Source organism: Salminus brasiliensis, chromosome 16 (assembly GCF_030463535.1).
Source record: "Salminus brasiliensis chromosome 16, fSalBra1.hap2, whole genome shotgun sequence".
Lineage (NCBI taxonomy): Eukaryota > Metazoa > Chordata > Actinopteri > Characiformes > Bryconidae > Salminus > Salminus brasiliensis.
Genome location: NC_132893.1, coordinates 6,203,633 through 6,219,546, shown reverse-complemented (window position 1 = coordinate 6,219,546; position 15,914 = coordinate 6,203,633). Strand labels below are relative to the sequence as shown.

Below are 15,914 nucleotides of genomic sequence, written 5' to 3'. Positions count from 1 at the left end.
ACAGAAAAACAGTTCCTCTAGATCTGATTACTTAAAACCTAGAAACACCTGGAAACACCTAGAAATATGTTTAATAAACTTATATTATGATCACAGTAATACCATAATAGAGAATATTAGATAGTTGCTAGGTATCAAATGTTTTCACTAAATTATCATTGACTGCATAGAAACCACCTCTACCGTGGACCACCTCCACCACCTTTTTAGTGCTACAATTAGTGTCTGAATACATGCTTTAAGCATTTTCATAAAGTATTTGTATTAAAAATCAAAGCAGTGTGTGGTAACATTGCTAAAACTGTACCTTCTGTGCCCATCAAAGGTTTCGCTGCACCCCTTGAATCTATTTCTTTTGTAAGGTGACATTTACATACACTACTGTTCACAAGATTCAAGCACATTTACAAAGCTCTGTAATTTTCCTGCATCTGTCCTAATGTGATCTGAAGTTCTTATATCAATAAAAACTTAAATAATGTGCTTAGGTGCTTAAAAATCTGCACAGTACTGTAAACTTATCCGTCTACAGCAGTTTAGCCTCACACATAAGCAGCACGTTGAATTCTACGGGATTACCAGAGGAAAATTAATTATGGCTTAGGTACATAAACCCACACTAATGTTATAAGTTATGTAGAATTTGGGCCCTTTAAGCCTTTAAGGCCTTAAATTCAATTAATTGCCTAAAATGAACTACAATACACACAGCAGATCAGCAGCAGCTAAAATAAATGGTGGCGGAATCAGAGAAGGGCTCACCTGTTGCTGAACGGGCACCTGAGAGGCCACCTGCTGGGCAGTGACGGCAGGCTGCACAGGCACGCTGGTCTGGAGGGGCACTGTAGACGCAGAGTCAGCGCCTGCCTCTGGGGTTTGCATGGCGCCTGCAGGAGAGGAGACAGAGGGAAGAGGAGAGACAGTAAAAGGCATGGAATTGAGCATTGGGCCGCATGACAGGCATGACCTGAACCTATAAAATAAAATGTCATACACCCCCTCAAAACGAGACGAATAAAATAACCAGAGTTTTACTCCGAGAAACGCTCTAGCATGTCTGCTCGGAAATCACTACTTTTTGTAGGAATGTTCATTAGTATGTATTGTAATAGTGCTTTACTGAGTAAGTCTGACCAGCTGTAAGCAGGATTTCTGATACATCTGGAATTTCCTAAATTTTCTTAAACTAAAACCTCTAGGACACAAAACCGTTTAACTCTTTATACTCTGAACTGCCTCCGAAATATTTCTCAGGTCATTTCGAATGTAAAAATCTGCAGCTATTGTGATGCATGAGGTGCATGGATAGTCCTCCAGGGGGTAGAAAACATGTATCTGATATTTCCTAATTTACATGATTAATTATTCTCTTTTTTTATTATATATTTAATCACACAGCTCATCACACTGATGGTGCAGAGGTTTAAAATATGTATGATATATGATACACTCGGCTTTAAAGGGTTAAAGCATTTTCTTACTGAAATCAGAAAAATAAGCACGGGAGAAACGCTCTGCACCCGAAAATTCAAATTAGGTGTGCATAATGGTAAAAATTAAAGTCCATGCAGCCCACGCTTTGTTTCTAGCTCCTGACTGAAGTGCACAAACCCAATGTAAATATGTGGTAAAAAAAATGACAGGATTGAACGCGTCGAGCTGAGAGAAAGCTTATCTGTCTGCATCCATCTGCTCAAAGCCAGAAGAATCACTGCATCTGTGACGTACTGACAGAGACACCTGGTCCAGCTGTGCCACTCCAGTGCAGGAGTGCAGGAGTGGCTCAGTCTATACGATATCTGTATGATAGCAACTTCAACTATCAGACCATCAAATACTGCAGTATGCCTGTGTTAGAAGAAGGCTTAAAAAATGTAATTAAGCTCATCTGAGAAAGCAGTGCTAGGAAGTATTGCTGTAAGGTGAGCAGAAGACAAACTTATCTCCAAAAGACGCATTACTATCATTTTGTACGATTTCAAAGAGACAGGAAAGGAGCACCATGCAACACTTTAGGCACCCCAGGCGATTTGAGCTCTCAGACAGCGGGTCATTATCAGACCGTATTATAGCCACGACCTGTTCACAATCATTGTTAGGACAGGTCAAGGGATGCAAATTTCAAAGCTTTATAAAAATACTCTGAAGCCTTAAACCTTCTGGCCATGGGCTCCTCTAAGCAGCTGCCTAGCACTCTAAACATTAAAATAACTGATGCCCACAAAACAGGAGAAAGCTGTAAGCAGACAGTAAAGCAGTTCCAGGCAGCTGTTTCTAATATGTAGCATTTACAACCCCAGATTCAAAAGTGTGTTGTTGATTTACTGACTGTAACAAGGAGAACAGCGTCTCCACCTTTTCTACTCAGAGCTCGGCACACTGCTAATTGCACTATGTAACTTTAGTGAAGAAGGCAGGAACGGCGTTAAGCAGCGTAACAGGAGGCATATTCAGAGCAGTGGCACACTGTTCTAATGTGCAGCCACACCGGCACAAATATGATCTTCATCGGGGAATCATCTGAAGAAAATCTTGTGTGTCCTCATCTCAAAAATCAGCGTAATGTTCTCAGTAATTCAAATCCTTTGGGAACAGACCCCAAAATAGAAGAGCAGCAAGATGACCCGATAATCTCACAGAACCAGAAGCCTTTTGCAAGGAAGGATGGGAGAAAGTCCCCTACACAAGATCTGAAAAACTCATGGACACCGTTTACACCTGGCCACTTAATGGGACTAGGATCTGGATTGTATCCTGATAAGATTTTATCCATATGCATTTACACTGGGTAGTAAAAGTAGTGTTGCCGCTTTTCTCATGCTGAGCAAAAGATAGTTGCTGTCTTGACATTCAATTTTACAAGCCATCATCCTCCACTAATATCTTCATCACAGACATGGATTGCATGCCTAGACACGTACTGCATGGGGGGGGGGGGGGGGGGGTGTTATTTGGGTCTCAGACCACCTCCTGAAGTGGTCTGAGTAATCACTTGCATTTTATATGATTTTACCTTATCAAGATATAATCCTATTACTCAGGACGCATGAAGAGACCAGGTGTAAACAGGGTCATAGCAGCTGCCGCAAGCGTTTTCAGGCTGTCACACTTACCAAAGGGAAGGGGGAGAAGTTCCCAAGTACTGGCCATGCAGGAAGCCCAAACCTTTGCTTTGGGCCCCTTTACCTTGTTGTTATTTTGATAAATAAGAAATAAAATGTAATAAGAAAAAAAGATATAATCACATATTAAAGACACTTTTTATGTCTAACCTGTCTTTTACTCACTTATGCCACCTATTACAGTAACACGTATTCCAAGTAACAGATATCAGCCATCACTAGAGGGAACTGAATGTGGCGTAAGAAGATTTGCAGTGATTTTACCAGAGCCTCTGGACCACCCTGCTTATATAAACTGTGTGAACTGACCCGAACAACTTCACATGTTCCAGACACAGTGACACAATGACTGGAGAACATCACGGAGGCCGCAGTAATAAAAGCGGTTAATAATTAATCGCTCAGGTCTCGGGCTCCAGCCATTGCTTTTTCAAACCCCGGTGCGAAAGCGGCTGCTGTTGAACCAAAAATCATACATCCAGCCTAACCAGTTATTATGAAGTCAGAACAGACATGATTCATTTCATCAATCAGCCTACACTGATCTGCTGGGGAGGGGGAGCGCAAGAGCATGAGGGGCATCATGTCTCAACCTGAAAGCATTCGAGTTCGTCACACGTGAGCTCCTGCAGTCTTCCCTGCACACCTGCCACACCAATGCAAATACGAGAGAGAGAGAGAGACAAAAGAGAGTAAGGCTGAAGAGAGAGAGAGCGTAAGAACGAGTGAACGAGCAAGAGAGGGAGAAAGCGAGATATTAAGGCAGGGTAGAGAGAGAGCGAGAGAGAGCATAAGAGCAAGCAAAAAAGAAAAGTGAGCGAGAGATAGAAAGAGAGAGTGAGAGAGGCTGAGCAAAATGAGTGAGGCAGAAAAAAAAAATTGAGTAAGAATAAGTGAGAGAGCACAAGAGAGTGCGAGAGATAAAGAGGGAGAGAGAGCGGGAGGCACATACAGTGAATAAGGCTTTCCAGCCCCATCCCGAGCTCCAGCTTAAGTTTCCGTCATGCGGTCTCTCCTGGCTAATTATACCCGTTCCTCCTGACAGCTGAGAGGCTCTCCCCAGAGGCTCAGTGCACGGCAAAACGCCTCCTCCTCACCTCCTGCTCCTCATTTACCTGGAGGATACAGGTGGTGTTGTGTTCAGGTGCATTTCTCCCACCCCCCACCCTAATGTCTGATTACACAGCAACGTGTGCATGCAGTACGGGTGCAGGGATAATCACAGCCATTTTCAATGAGCACACAAACGGCTTGATTAGGCTCACTGGTTTTTCGGGAGATTGCAGAGGGTGCCTATGTTCATAACAGGTCTCCTAAATGAAGGTGTGCTCATGCTAGCAAAAGTTGCTGGAGTTTAGTGAATCAGACTGTTCACTGTTATTTATTTGTTATTCTGTCTTGGGTACCCCAACCATTCTAACACACAACGTTGACCAATCTAGCTTTCAATCCTGTAACAAATGTAGGTGGTTTCTGATTTTGGAACTCACCTGTAGACTAACCCTGGTTGAAACCAACCTCCCATGGCTTTTCCTGGATCAGGAAACTCAGGAAAGGCTTGTTAATTGGCCAATTAATTGGATGTTGAGCCTATTCAGGGCAGGGGTACTCAGCATAGCTGTCCTCAAACTCCCTTCCACAGAACTGAGATCACAGAATAGAGGGTATGCATTGACGCCATGTTCCCGCTGGAACTGGGCAAAAAGTGGAAAGTTGCAAAACTCAGTCAGACAAATCGGGAATGAAACAAGCGATTATCTGATCAAGTTAAAGGCAGTTAGATTCAACAGCAATCTTCCAAATTACCAAAGAACCAATAGTGCATAGACGCTGATGTGTAGCCAGGAACGTCCAGCTAACTGATGCTCAAATCACACCCGTTTAGATGATGAAACCATGCAAAGAGCGCAAGGTTGAGCTTCCACTGCTTTCAGGCTTATTTAGTAGAGTTTTGCCCGTTTTCCCTCTTCCTATGGTGAGCTTAGTTTCCCCCCACCTGTTTTCAGAGTGTGACTTTACCACTCAGTGAGCTTTTGCTCAGGACTCCTGCTGAATCTGTTTGTACAATCAATCGCACAACAGCTCTTTCTCGTTTCTGTATTAGAGGCTTTTCCAATGAACGCTAGCGCTGCCCCTCAATGGGTGAGGCCACAGTTACTCCCGCCACCTGTGACATCATGTGCATACCCTCTAAACAGAAATATGCAAATGAGCATCTAAACTATTGCTAAATGTTTTGCTGTTTGCAGTTAACATCCTGACCAATCCCAGAGCTTTATATGAGTGTTTAGATGAACCATAACATTCCTATGACCAAACAAATGTAAATCATTTTGCCCAAAAATAATGTTCATATTAATTCAAATGGGTCTCCATAGTGGCAAGACCTTGAAGAAGGAAGACTGAGAAGAACCAAGACTCAAAACACAAACCTCAAACCCTGTAAGCTTGAAAAAGGAAGAATGAGATGAACTAGGCATAAAAAGGAAATCTCCAAGAACTTGAAGAAGGAACACTGAGAGGAACCAAGACTACAAAAGAAAAACGGACCCAGCGGAAAAAAACAAGGAACTCTGAGAGGAACCGAGACTCAAAAGGAAACTTTTCCAAAATTTGAAGAAGAAACAATGAAAGGAGACCCAAAAGGAAATTCTACAAGAGCGTGAAGATGACACACTGAGAAGAACCAAGACTCGAAAAGAAAACCCCCAGGGGAACGAAGAAGGAACACCAAGAGGAACCAGGACTGAAAAGGAAACTCTCCAAGAGCTTGAAAAAGAACACGGAGAAGCACCAAACCTCAAAAGAAGCACAGCTAAAAGAAACAAAGGAGCCCTAAGGGGAACCCACCTTCTACTGGCTGACAAAGAATACCTAAACAGAGCTTTTAGCATTCTGAATACAGAAATGAAGCCAGTTTATACATACAGAACCTTTCGGTTCAGGTAATGAAAACACCCAAAACAACCAGCAGCAGTTGAAGTCAGAAGTCTACTAACAGATCGGCTGGACTGACATACCGCACTGGAGTGCTGGCCAACATGAACAGGTGGGGAACTCATGGTAGTGTAGAACATGTTATATAGCAATACGCTATCAACATGCTTCAGCATACAAATGTAACAGTCCTGATTAGTACATCTGCAAAGAGAACTGGTCAGAATGGCCATAGCAGAGGACAGCAAATTCTCATGCAGAATACAACCTCGAAAAACAAAGCCCACTTGCTCCCTGTCGCCCAGCCTCACTGGAGAGGCCTGATAAGGAGTGGCAAAACTTGCCATAAACAGGCACCTGCCTGGCTCCTCTGGCTCACACACCCCCAGCCCCCCCATCCCCCAGGCCCTCCGCACCTTCCCTGCATTCATGTGCTCCCCTGTGGCCCACTTAAGGCCTGTGTGCTCCACAGAGCAACTGGAGCCTTAAAAGCCAGGCTGCAACAAAGGGCCAAGCGGAGGGCAGCACTCGAGCTTGCTCAAACCCCCCATCCACCCCACACACACATCGCCCCCCCCAAACCCCCTCTCCAAGCCTGCACAGCTTTAAAGGCGTCCATCAGCAGGCTGCTTCCTTCCTGATGCTGTGTAACAGACAGCTGGGGAAGAGGAGTCAATCGCTGTTACATCATTAAGCTGTTATGTCAAAGCGTCCCGCTCCCATCAGATACACCTGTTAAGCGCAAGGTGGACGCTACTGTAAACAGGGTTACAGTTACACTGATCTCCATATACATCCATTATATTGGAAACATTTTGTTGGCAGTACCACGTTAGCGACATGTCCTATGGTTTTAATTATTGCATTTAATTATGGTATTATTTAGTTATTACAATATTGGCCTTTAGGAGTAGGTTTCCCCATACAGGGAAACATTTTCCTTTCAATGAGGAAACACAATAAAGAAATCTACACAGTTCTGGAGTTGGCTTAATCTTGGCCTGGGAAACCATGCCAATATTTTACAGAGTGCTGTGAATATTCTGACTAATAATGGACATTTCTTTTGGTGTTTAGGTGAATCAAGGCATTAACATTAGGTAACAAACTTTAGCCAAAAATAACACTGGCCCATAGCAGTGTAGTGAATCAAAAAATCATAACTTGCTACCATGATGTCTCAATTCGATACACCTCTCGATCCAGCAGTGGCTTTAATTCATGTTAATGTTCCAATTTCAGATTATTTGAGCGTCTAACATTAAAAAAGTACAACTTGTACAAAAAAAACAGCTTCCCTACTGGTAAATGTTTACATACATATTGAGGGGTAATAATTTCAGCAATTTTTAAGAATATTGCAATTGTTTGTTGTTTTTGGTGGAAAAACAGCCCCTAAACCACAACATATGAACTTATGAGCATCTAAGCCATTGTTTTTGACTGCCAGCTTGACTGCAATATGGACAATGTGTTGTCCACAATGGGCGACCAACCACCCCTGCTAGACCTTATTATTTCAGAAAGAAACGTTGATTAAACAGACCCAGTCTTTGGGGTGTTCCTGTTCCTAACTACCTACACAAGCGTATAAGCAGCTGACTTTAGGCCGAAAAGCAGTGGATATGAATTATTTACCTGGTCTGCGTCTCTCAAAGTGATTGGAAAAGGAACAGGATACAAAGAACAGGTGGCATGGCCCTATTTTTTGTGCTCCGTCTGCCTTTAGATAAGTGGTAATGAGATCTGATAACTAGTTGTTTCTGACATCCTGTCCTCAGGTGTGGGACATGGGGTGGAAGGCCAAACACTGAAAACCATTAAACAAACCCAAAGCATTTGATCATTTCTATAAATAAATAAAAAATAAATAAATAAAATAAACCAAAAGGGCCAAAGAACAGATCACCTGTGATCCATCCATCACTTCACTTCACTTTACTTCACTTCACTTTCTGATCAAAAAACAAGCAAAACACAAACCAACAGGAGAACTGCTCCCAGACTTCTGTTAATATCATAGTTAACAGAGGTGCAGCCGCTTAAAATCTGATCAACCTCAACAGCACAAAAGTATTCCCAGAGGCAAACATTAGTACCTGGCATCAATCTTGAATATCCAAATAATACTTAAGTAAAAAAAAAACAAAAAAAAAAAAAAACAAAAAAAAAACGCAGGCCTGAATGATTAGTTCCCCGGTTCTGCGCCTCTAGGTAAGCCTACTGAGCACCTGTCGAGTCCTTGCAACCTGCTCATGGTGCACAGCTGTTTCTCTGCCTAATGAAGACAACAGGGGGACAGAGGCAGCAGCGCGTCTCACTGAGGATTCTGATGCAATTCTAACAACTGTTTACAAAAGTTTGAAAAGGAGAGCTGACTAACTACGTGGACTGGAGGACGGTGCATTGAGTGGACGCTGTGCGTTTCCATGTCTAGACAGGAAAAATTAAGCCATTCGACTGCAAGGCTGACGTTACAATGGCAGCCACATGTAGTTGTGCGTTACTACACTGAACAGTTTGGCCACTGGTGTACTGGTGGAGGGTGTACATACAACTCTTCATTTATTCTTTGGGATCAAGACTGGGAACCTGCTGGGAACTGCACCAGAAAATCTCCAGTGAAACAAACAAACAAACAAACAAACAAACAAATAAAAATCTCCATGAATGAGATAAGTCCAGCTACCCTACTAGTTACAGTATAGTACGGACCAGACCAATATTAGAAGGAAATGCTGGCTACACTGGATGTCAGATGGAAGAAATCGTACCCAAATCTAGCCTGAAAGCCCACATGGTCACACTGTTTAATGTGAATGCAAGAAACAAGCAGCTAATATTATAATCATATATCCAGCACAACCTATAATTGAACCGTGTTAGACAGGTAGGAGAAGGCAGGGTTAGAAATCCTTCCCTAGGTCGTTTTTGTGGCGTAGGGTGGTGCACCTGCTCAGCCACGGGGAATGCAGTAGAGTTACCCTCCATGATGCACCAACCACTTGTGTGGGTAGTTTGGGCATGACACGTGTTTCAGTTTAAAAACAACCCATTTTAAGGCTTTTAAGGGAGGGAGGGGGGTCAGATCCGTGTTTGCCAATACCCAATAATGCAATATTGTGTCAGTATCGTGCCATCGCAGTATCGTACCAACCTCAATATGTTCAATTCCTCACAGCAGCGGACACTCTGATAACATGGAGAAGCAGAAAGCCATCCTATACAAGTCTGCCAGCCATCACTTCCTTAATGATGACTGAATTTCACCAGAAGCCTAATGACAATAGCAGTACACATTCATCCTACACTGTGTGGCTACAATAAATAATAATTGCATAAATACATTTTCAATAAGTAACACATAAATAATGGATGCACAGTGTAAAGAAATTTACACAAGCCACAATCGTCCAAAAAAAAAAAATGTCAACAACTTGTTTAATAGCCAATCACACCAATCTTAGATGATGGGTCAGCTGGCTTCAGCTGGCTGATCCTCGGACCGAGCCACACATGTGGACCAGCAGTCTAGTTTAAGTGCAAGTTTGTCAGAAAGGGTTCTGTAAGTGAAGTGCTGCTGTGCCCCCCTACGACCCTCAACATTCAATACGACAACAAAGAAGGTGTAGCGTTCAACTCTCGCCTGGCTAAGGTGGCTAGCTAGCCGGCTATCTATCTAACGTTAGCAGCGCTTGCCCGTGGCTAGCTGGTAACAATGGATAGGCTGCGGGTTTCGGTAGCTATAGCTGGTTAGCATGGTATACCTCCAGTCACTAAAACACAGCACATTCAGCATGAGCTGAACTGTTTAAGGCTTTAAATGGGCAGAAATTCAATTAACGAGCTTACGAACGAGCGGGACTACGACAATTCTGCTGATATTAGCAGCGCTACCGACGTTCAGACTAACGTAGCCATATAGCTCATTCAGTCAGGTTAGCCAGATGCACATTCCTGTCAGCAAAAAGGGGGGAAAGTCAGACCCGGTTTAAAATTACGAGCCATTTTGCTTCCCTGCAATGAACAACAACCACCGACGGACAAGTTTAGCGAGGTAGGACCGGAGCTGAGGCGGCTTGGGTAGCGGTTAGCTAGCTTGCCTTCGAGCCGGCCACCTCTGTCGGCTAGCCGGAGGAAACACCTGCTTCGCGGGTCGTGAGGGAAAGGATGCTGGAGAAGAGCTAACGCGTATATCCGCGTGAACTGCCATGGTGAATAATATTTAGACGCGATAATATTATATTAGCTAGATCATCTAGATAATTATCTAGAACATTTCTGCTTCGTTTAAATGGCAATTCGGGAAGAAAAAAGAACAGCCGTTAACCGAAGCCAGCACCGGGGGAGGAGAGTGTCCGAACACGACCCGTGAAAGGGGAGAGAGGCAGCTGGGCTGCTGTAGTGAGTGGACGGAGAACGGGGTTCTACACTGGCTAGCAGGCTAACTGGGTTAGCTTCACAATGGACACACAGTTCACAATAAAGCAGAAAAACGTTCAGCGGGGGAAAAGTGCTAAGCAGCCGCAGCGACAGAACAACAACCCGGCAGGCAGCGCTAATTTAGGGTTTAATAAAGAATGGAAAAGCAGCAAGCAGCTGTAATATTCACCTGGAGTGTGTGGGATTATGTGTTGATGAGGATGAGGATGGCAGAGGCGGTGAGGATGGAGCGCGAGGTTGTTGTTGTTGTTGGTGGGTTACAGTCGCCAGGACTACGGTGACTATGGCGCTGAATCACGGGGCAACGGTTGCTATAAAGCGCCGCCTCAACCAAACCCCAAAACCGAGGGACCGGGCGGAAGAGCGAGGGATGGGGGCGGGGTGATCGACGCGTACTGAATAAAAGTTCGGCGATTTCGCTCTTAATTCATTAAATTAATAAAATCCTCTTTTATTAATTCTCTTTTAGATTTTAGAGGTTGAAACTCAGACCTTTTCAGTATTTTTTTCCTGAGCTATCAAAGACGAGCCTTCTTAATCGCAAGCGTCTTATCCGCAGTTCTCCGTTCCACCTTAAACAGTGCAGCGGTTACAGTGCGGAGCCGCTGCCATTTAAGGTGGAATTGAAATAAGCGAACACGGAGCCGGTTTTACGCAACATGTGCGTTTTAGTTTACGTTGGTGGAAATACGCTGTTAACGCATTTGTGAGAAATCAGGCGGCTTTACAGAACAGATTGAACGTAAAATAATAATAATAAATATTTAGTGCACTCATTTTATTAGCTAAACGTTGTACAGAGCCCGTTGTACAGTATCACGGCAGATAATAAAATATATTTATAGACTTAAAACGTTCTCTCGATTGAATAAATTGTTTGATCAATTTAATAAATTGTTACTTCAGTGTAAAAAAAAAACGTTCCCTCGATTTAATAAATTGTTTGCTTGATTTAATAAATCGTTCACTCAATGCAAATCTGTTCCCTTAATATAATAAATAATTCCCTCAAGGAAGGAACCTTTTATTAAATTGTATATATATATATATATATATATATATATATATATATATATATATATATATATTCTTTGATCATTTAAATTGGGCTAAATTGTATTATTTATTTGTTACACGCATTGTAAAATGATATATTCCATGTATTTGATCATTATTATAGATTTGCTAAACAACACTGAACGTCGTCGTTCAGCCTTAAAGTGATGAGGCTGAAGTTGTCCTCTTATTAGCTAGCTAGTGTTTTCCCGTCCACCTTAAATCGAGCAACAGCTGTACGTACCAGCTGCAGGATTTAAGGGGAAGCCAAAATAAGGCCAGGACAATAATGAGAGTGGAGTCGGGCTTAGCACTGAATTAAATAAAATTAATAAATAAATAAATAAATAAATAAACAGGGCTTTAAAGGAAACCAAAATAAAAAGATACACAACTAATATGCAGTCTTTAGTCCCGTGTGCTCTGAGGGGAGCTAGGCTAGACTGAACTGACCCACAGCTGGAGCTCACCGCACACATCTGATTTGGTCCATGTGGTCGAATACTTCATCAGCTCCTCATACAATCGATGTCAGGGCGGGACTTCCCCTTTCCACATCGCCTATAAAATCAAGTGTGGTGGAGTGAACAGAGAAAGAAGCGGGTTTGAGCCTAAATCACCTTATCAGACAATATTCCCTTCATTAAAACTATATGTAGATATCTAGATAGCCTAAATCATCTCATCAGACAATATTCCCTTCATTAAAACTATATGTAGATATCTAGACAGCCTAAATCATCTCATCAGACAATATTCCCTTCATTAAAACTATATGTAGATCTCTAGATAGCCTAAATCACCTCATCAGACAATATTCCCATTATTAAAACTATATGTAGATCTCTAGATAGCCTAAATCATCTCATCAGACAATATTCCCTTCATTAAAACTATATGTAGATCTCTAGATAGCCTAAATCACCTCATCAGACAATATTCCCATTATTAAAACTATATGTAGATATCTAGATAGCCTAAATCACCTTATCAGATAATATTCCCACTATTAAAACTATATGTAGATATTTAGATTTATCACTCCATTCAACATTATAAAAGGTTCCATATTAGAGACTTTAGAACAGTGGAGTTTAGCCCGATCAAATCCGTCCGTTATTTTGCAGCCCAGAACCACTAAATAAAAACTTTATCAAATAAAATAAATGGTATAAAATAGAATCAATTTTCAATTTGGTGTGACGTGAGAAACAAAGTTTAGTTTATCCACCTGGCTGTTAGTTCTACAAACTGACAGAAATAAGAACTGCAAGGTAACATGCTGATCTACCATGAACTACCATGTGTCCTGTGAGATTATCAGTGAATTGTGAAGGAAGATGCAATCATTTCTTTAACAAATAGCAAACAAGAATCATTCATGATTTCACAGAAATTCAAGGAACAAATGGTGGTATAAAACCAATGTCCACATGATCAACTAATGCTGCAAATCTATCTATCATCAGGAATCTGCTGGAATAACTGATGCTAAGAGGGGCCAACTGGTGGTATAAAGCTAATGTCCAGCAGGATCCCTTCAGGAGTCCCAAAGGAACAACTGGTGGTATAAAGCTAATGTCCAGCAGGATTTCTTCAGGAGTCCCAAAGGAACAACTGGTGGTATAAAGCTAATGTCCAGCAGGATTTCTTCAGGAGTCCCAAAGGAACAACTGGTGGTATAAAGCTAATGTCCAGCAGGATCCCTCCAGGAGTCCCAAAGTAACAACTGGTGGTATAAAGCTAATGTCCAGCAGGATTTCTTCAGGAGTCCCAAAGGAACAACTGGTGGTATAAAGCTAATGTCCAGCAGGATCTCTTCAGATGTCCCAAAGGAACAACTGGTGGTATAAAGCTAATGTCCAGCAGGATCCCTTCAGGAGTCCCAAAGTAACAACTGGTGGTATAAAGCTAATGTCCAGCAGGATCCCCTCAGGAGTCCCAAAGGAACAACTGGTGGTATAAAGCTAATGTCCAGCAGGATCCCTTCAGGAGTCCCAAAGGAACAACTGGTGGTATAAAGCTAATGTCCAGCAGGATCCCCTCAGAAGTCCCAGAGGAACAACTGGTGGTATAAAGCTAATGTCCAGCAGGATCCCTTCAGGAGTCCTAAAGTAACAACTGGTGGTATAAAGCTAATGTCCAGCAGGATCCCTTCAGGAGTCCCAAAGGAACAACTGGTGGTATAAAGCTAATGTCCAGCAGGATCTCTTCAGATGTCCCAAAGTAACAACTGGTGGTATAAAGCTAATGTCCAGCAGGATCCCTTCAGGAGTCCTAAAGTAACAACTGGTGGTATAAAGCTAATGTCCAGCAGGATCCCTTCAGGAGTCCCAAAGGAACAACTGGTGGTATAAAGCTAATGTCCAGCAGGATCCCTTCAGGAGTCCCAAAGGAACAACTGGTGGTATAAAGCTAATGTCCAGCAGGATCCCCTCAGACGTCCCAGAGGAACAACTGGTGGTATAAAGCTAATGTCCAGCAGGATCCCTTCAGGAGTCCCCAAGTAACAACTGGTGGTGTAAAGCTAATGTCCAGCAGGATCCCCTCAGGAGTCCCAAAGGAACAACTGGTGGTATAAAGCTAATGTCCAGCAGGATTTCTTCAGGAGTCCTGTGGGAATAACTATTAGGGTAATGTCCAACAGGATGTCTTTAGGAATCCCAAAGTATATAAAGCTAATGTGCAACAGAATTCCTTCAGAATTACCACAGTAAAATGATCACTAAAATCCTGTAATCCTGTAAATCTGTATTCCTACAGAAATATCCCCCCCAGTGTTCCTGCAGGAATTACCTTCCCGTTTGCAGCAGGAGTCCTGAGGTTTTTGTAAGGGAATGCTGTCCGCATCAAGTAACATGCTAAACTGAGCTAAAGCATTATTCACAAGCTAAGGCCCTAGCCCTGAGCTAACACAGCTTCATCTGCTCCTATCAGTAGAATGCATTGTTCAATGCCCAGTGGTTACTGAAACTCAAACAATACAATATGCTGCATCATGGTCAAGCACACAGGTATGTACTGTTCTCTTGGTGTACGCCACACTTGTTGGGAACATGATCCATCCTTGTGGTGGTGGTTGTAATTGTAGTAAACTAGCCGTTCGACTCCATAGTGTCTAATAAAGATGCGTAAAAAAATGAAAATACCACACACACACATACACACACACAGAGAGATTATTTGCACACCAATGGTTTGTAGTGTTTATTGTGTTCACATAGTGGCACATGATTACCTACACTGACAAAGCAGAAGTGTAGTTTCATGCTAAGGCTACAGGCAGTTGGAATTACAAAGACTTTAGAGCTGAGTTAAAAATGTTAGACAGAAATGAGACCTATATGGTGTTAAAGCCACCAGCAGGGCTTTTGAAAGCGACGTTTGGTTCGGTTCTTTGTGAACCCTGTCCAATTGATTCCTGAACGACTCAACAAGCTTGTTGTGACCTTTATTGTTGTTAAGGAAAGTACAGCAAATGCATAACACACCCAACATGATGTATAAAAGAAGTGATGGCACAAACTGAGAAGATTAGTGTAGACATAGTTGTAAAAATGCTTCTGATCTTGTTAGACATAATACCTGTAACGCCCTCCTTACCCCTTTCTAGGCATGCCTCATTCACAACTTGACAGCTGTTGAATGACTGTGTTGCAAATGGGCTCCTAATAAAAATGTATTTTTATATGTTGAAACCTCGACATCCTGTTCACATCTAATAGGTAGATACACTGTTTGTGAAGCAGGTCAGAGATAATCCAGAGGAGATCCAACATTACATGACCTTCAGAAGCATAAACGTCCAGAATGAGTGGATATGGCCGGGCACGTTAAATGAGGACAGTGGGTTTCTTTCGGTCAGAAGACGGAAGCCGAACCCCCATGACACATTCCCACTTATTCTTGATGATTATAGTGCCTCCTTTCCTAAATTAAACTGGTAAACCCTACTGGGATACGAAGTAAAAAAAAATGGACTCCATGGCTGCCAGTGATGCTAAAGATAGTAATTATAGCTTTTCAGTGCAGCTCTTTCTCTTGGCCTTTTCAGTTCCTGACGACTGACCTTTGCATTTAGAGCTCTTCCTCAGAGTGTTTTAAAGGATACAGTGATGCAGAGTTACTGTTCTGAAACTGCTGATTGTGGGTTTGAACAACCAGAATAAACATATGATTTAATATCTGTGAACTATGAACTGGTTTAGTGCTTTTCAGGGCTTTTTTGATTGATATTTTTATTCTCATCTAGAAAGAATGGAAAGTAGGGTAGTAGGGTTTCCATTTTTTTACTCTGCCTCTGTTTGTACTGTATGACTTTGTCATAGTGTCTCAAAATATTGACTTATTGTCTCA

At 42.3% G+C, this 15,914-nt stretch overlaps 1 protein-coding gene across 1 annotated transcript in view; it reads right to left on the bottom strand.

Moving 5' to 3' along the window:
* The window catches only part of rfx3 (regulatory factor X, 3 (influences HLA class II expression)), a 28,356-nt gene extending 17,560 nt beyond the window's left edge, over positions 1 to 10,796 (bottom strand). Inside the window, exons 1-2 of the mRNA XM_072658592.1 lie at positions 10,672 to 10,796; positions 763 to 887 (exon numbers count right to left, since the gene is read on the bottom strand). Coding sequence (XP_072514693.1) covers positions 763 to 882 — 120 coding nt within the window. The 5' untranslated portion in view covers positions 883 to 887; positions 10,672 to 10,796. The remainder of the gene's footprint in view (positions 1 to 762; positions 888 to 10,671) is intronic.
* Between the last annotated feature and the right edge of the window lie 5,118 nt (positions 10,797 to 15,914).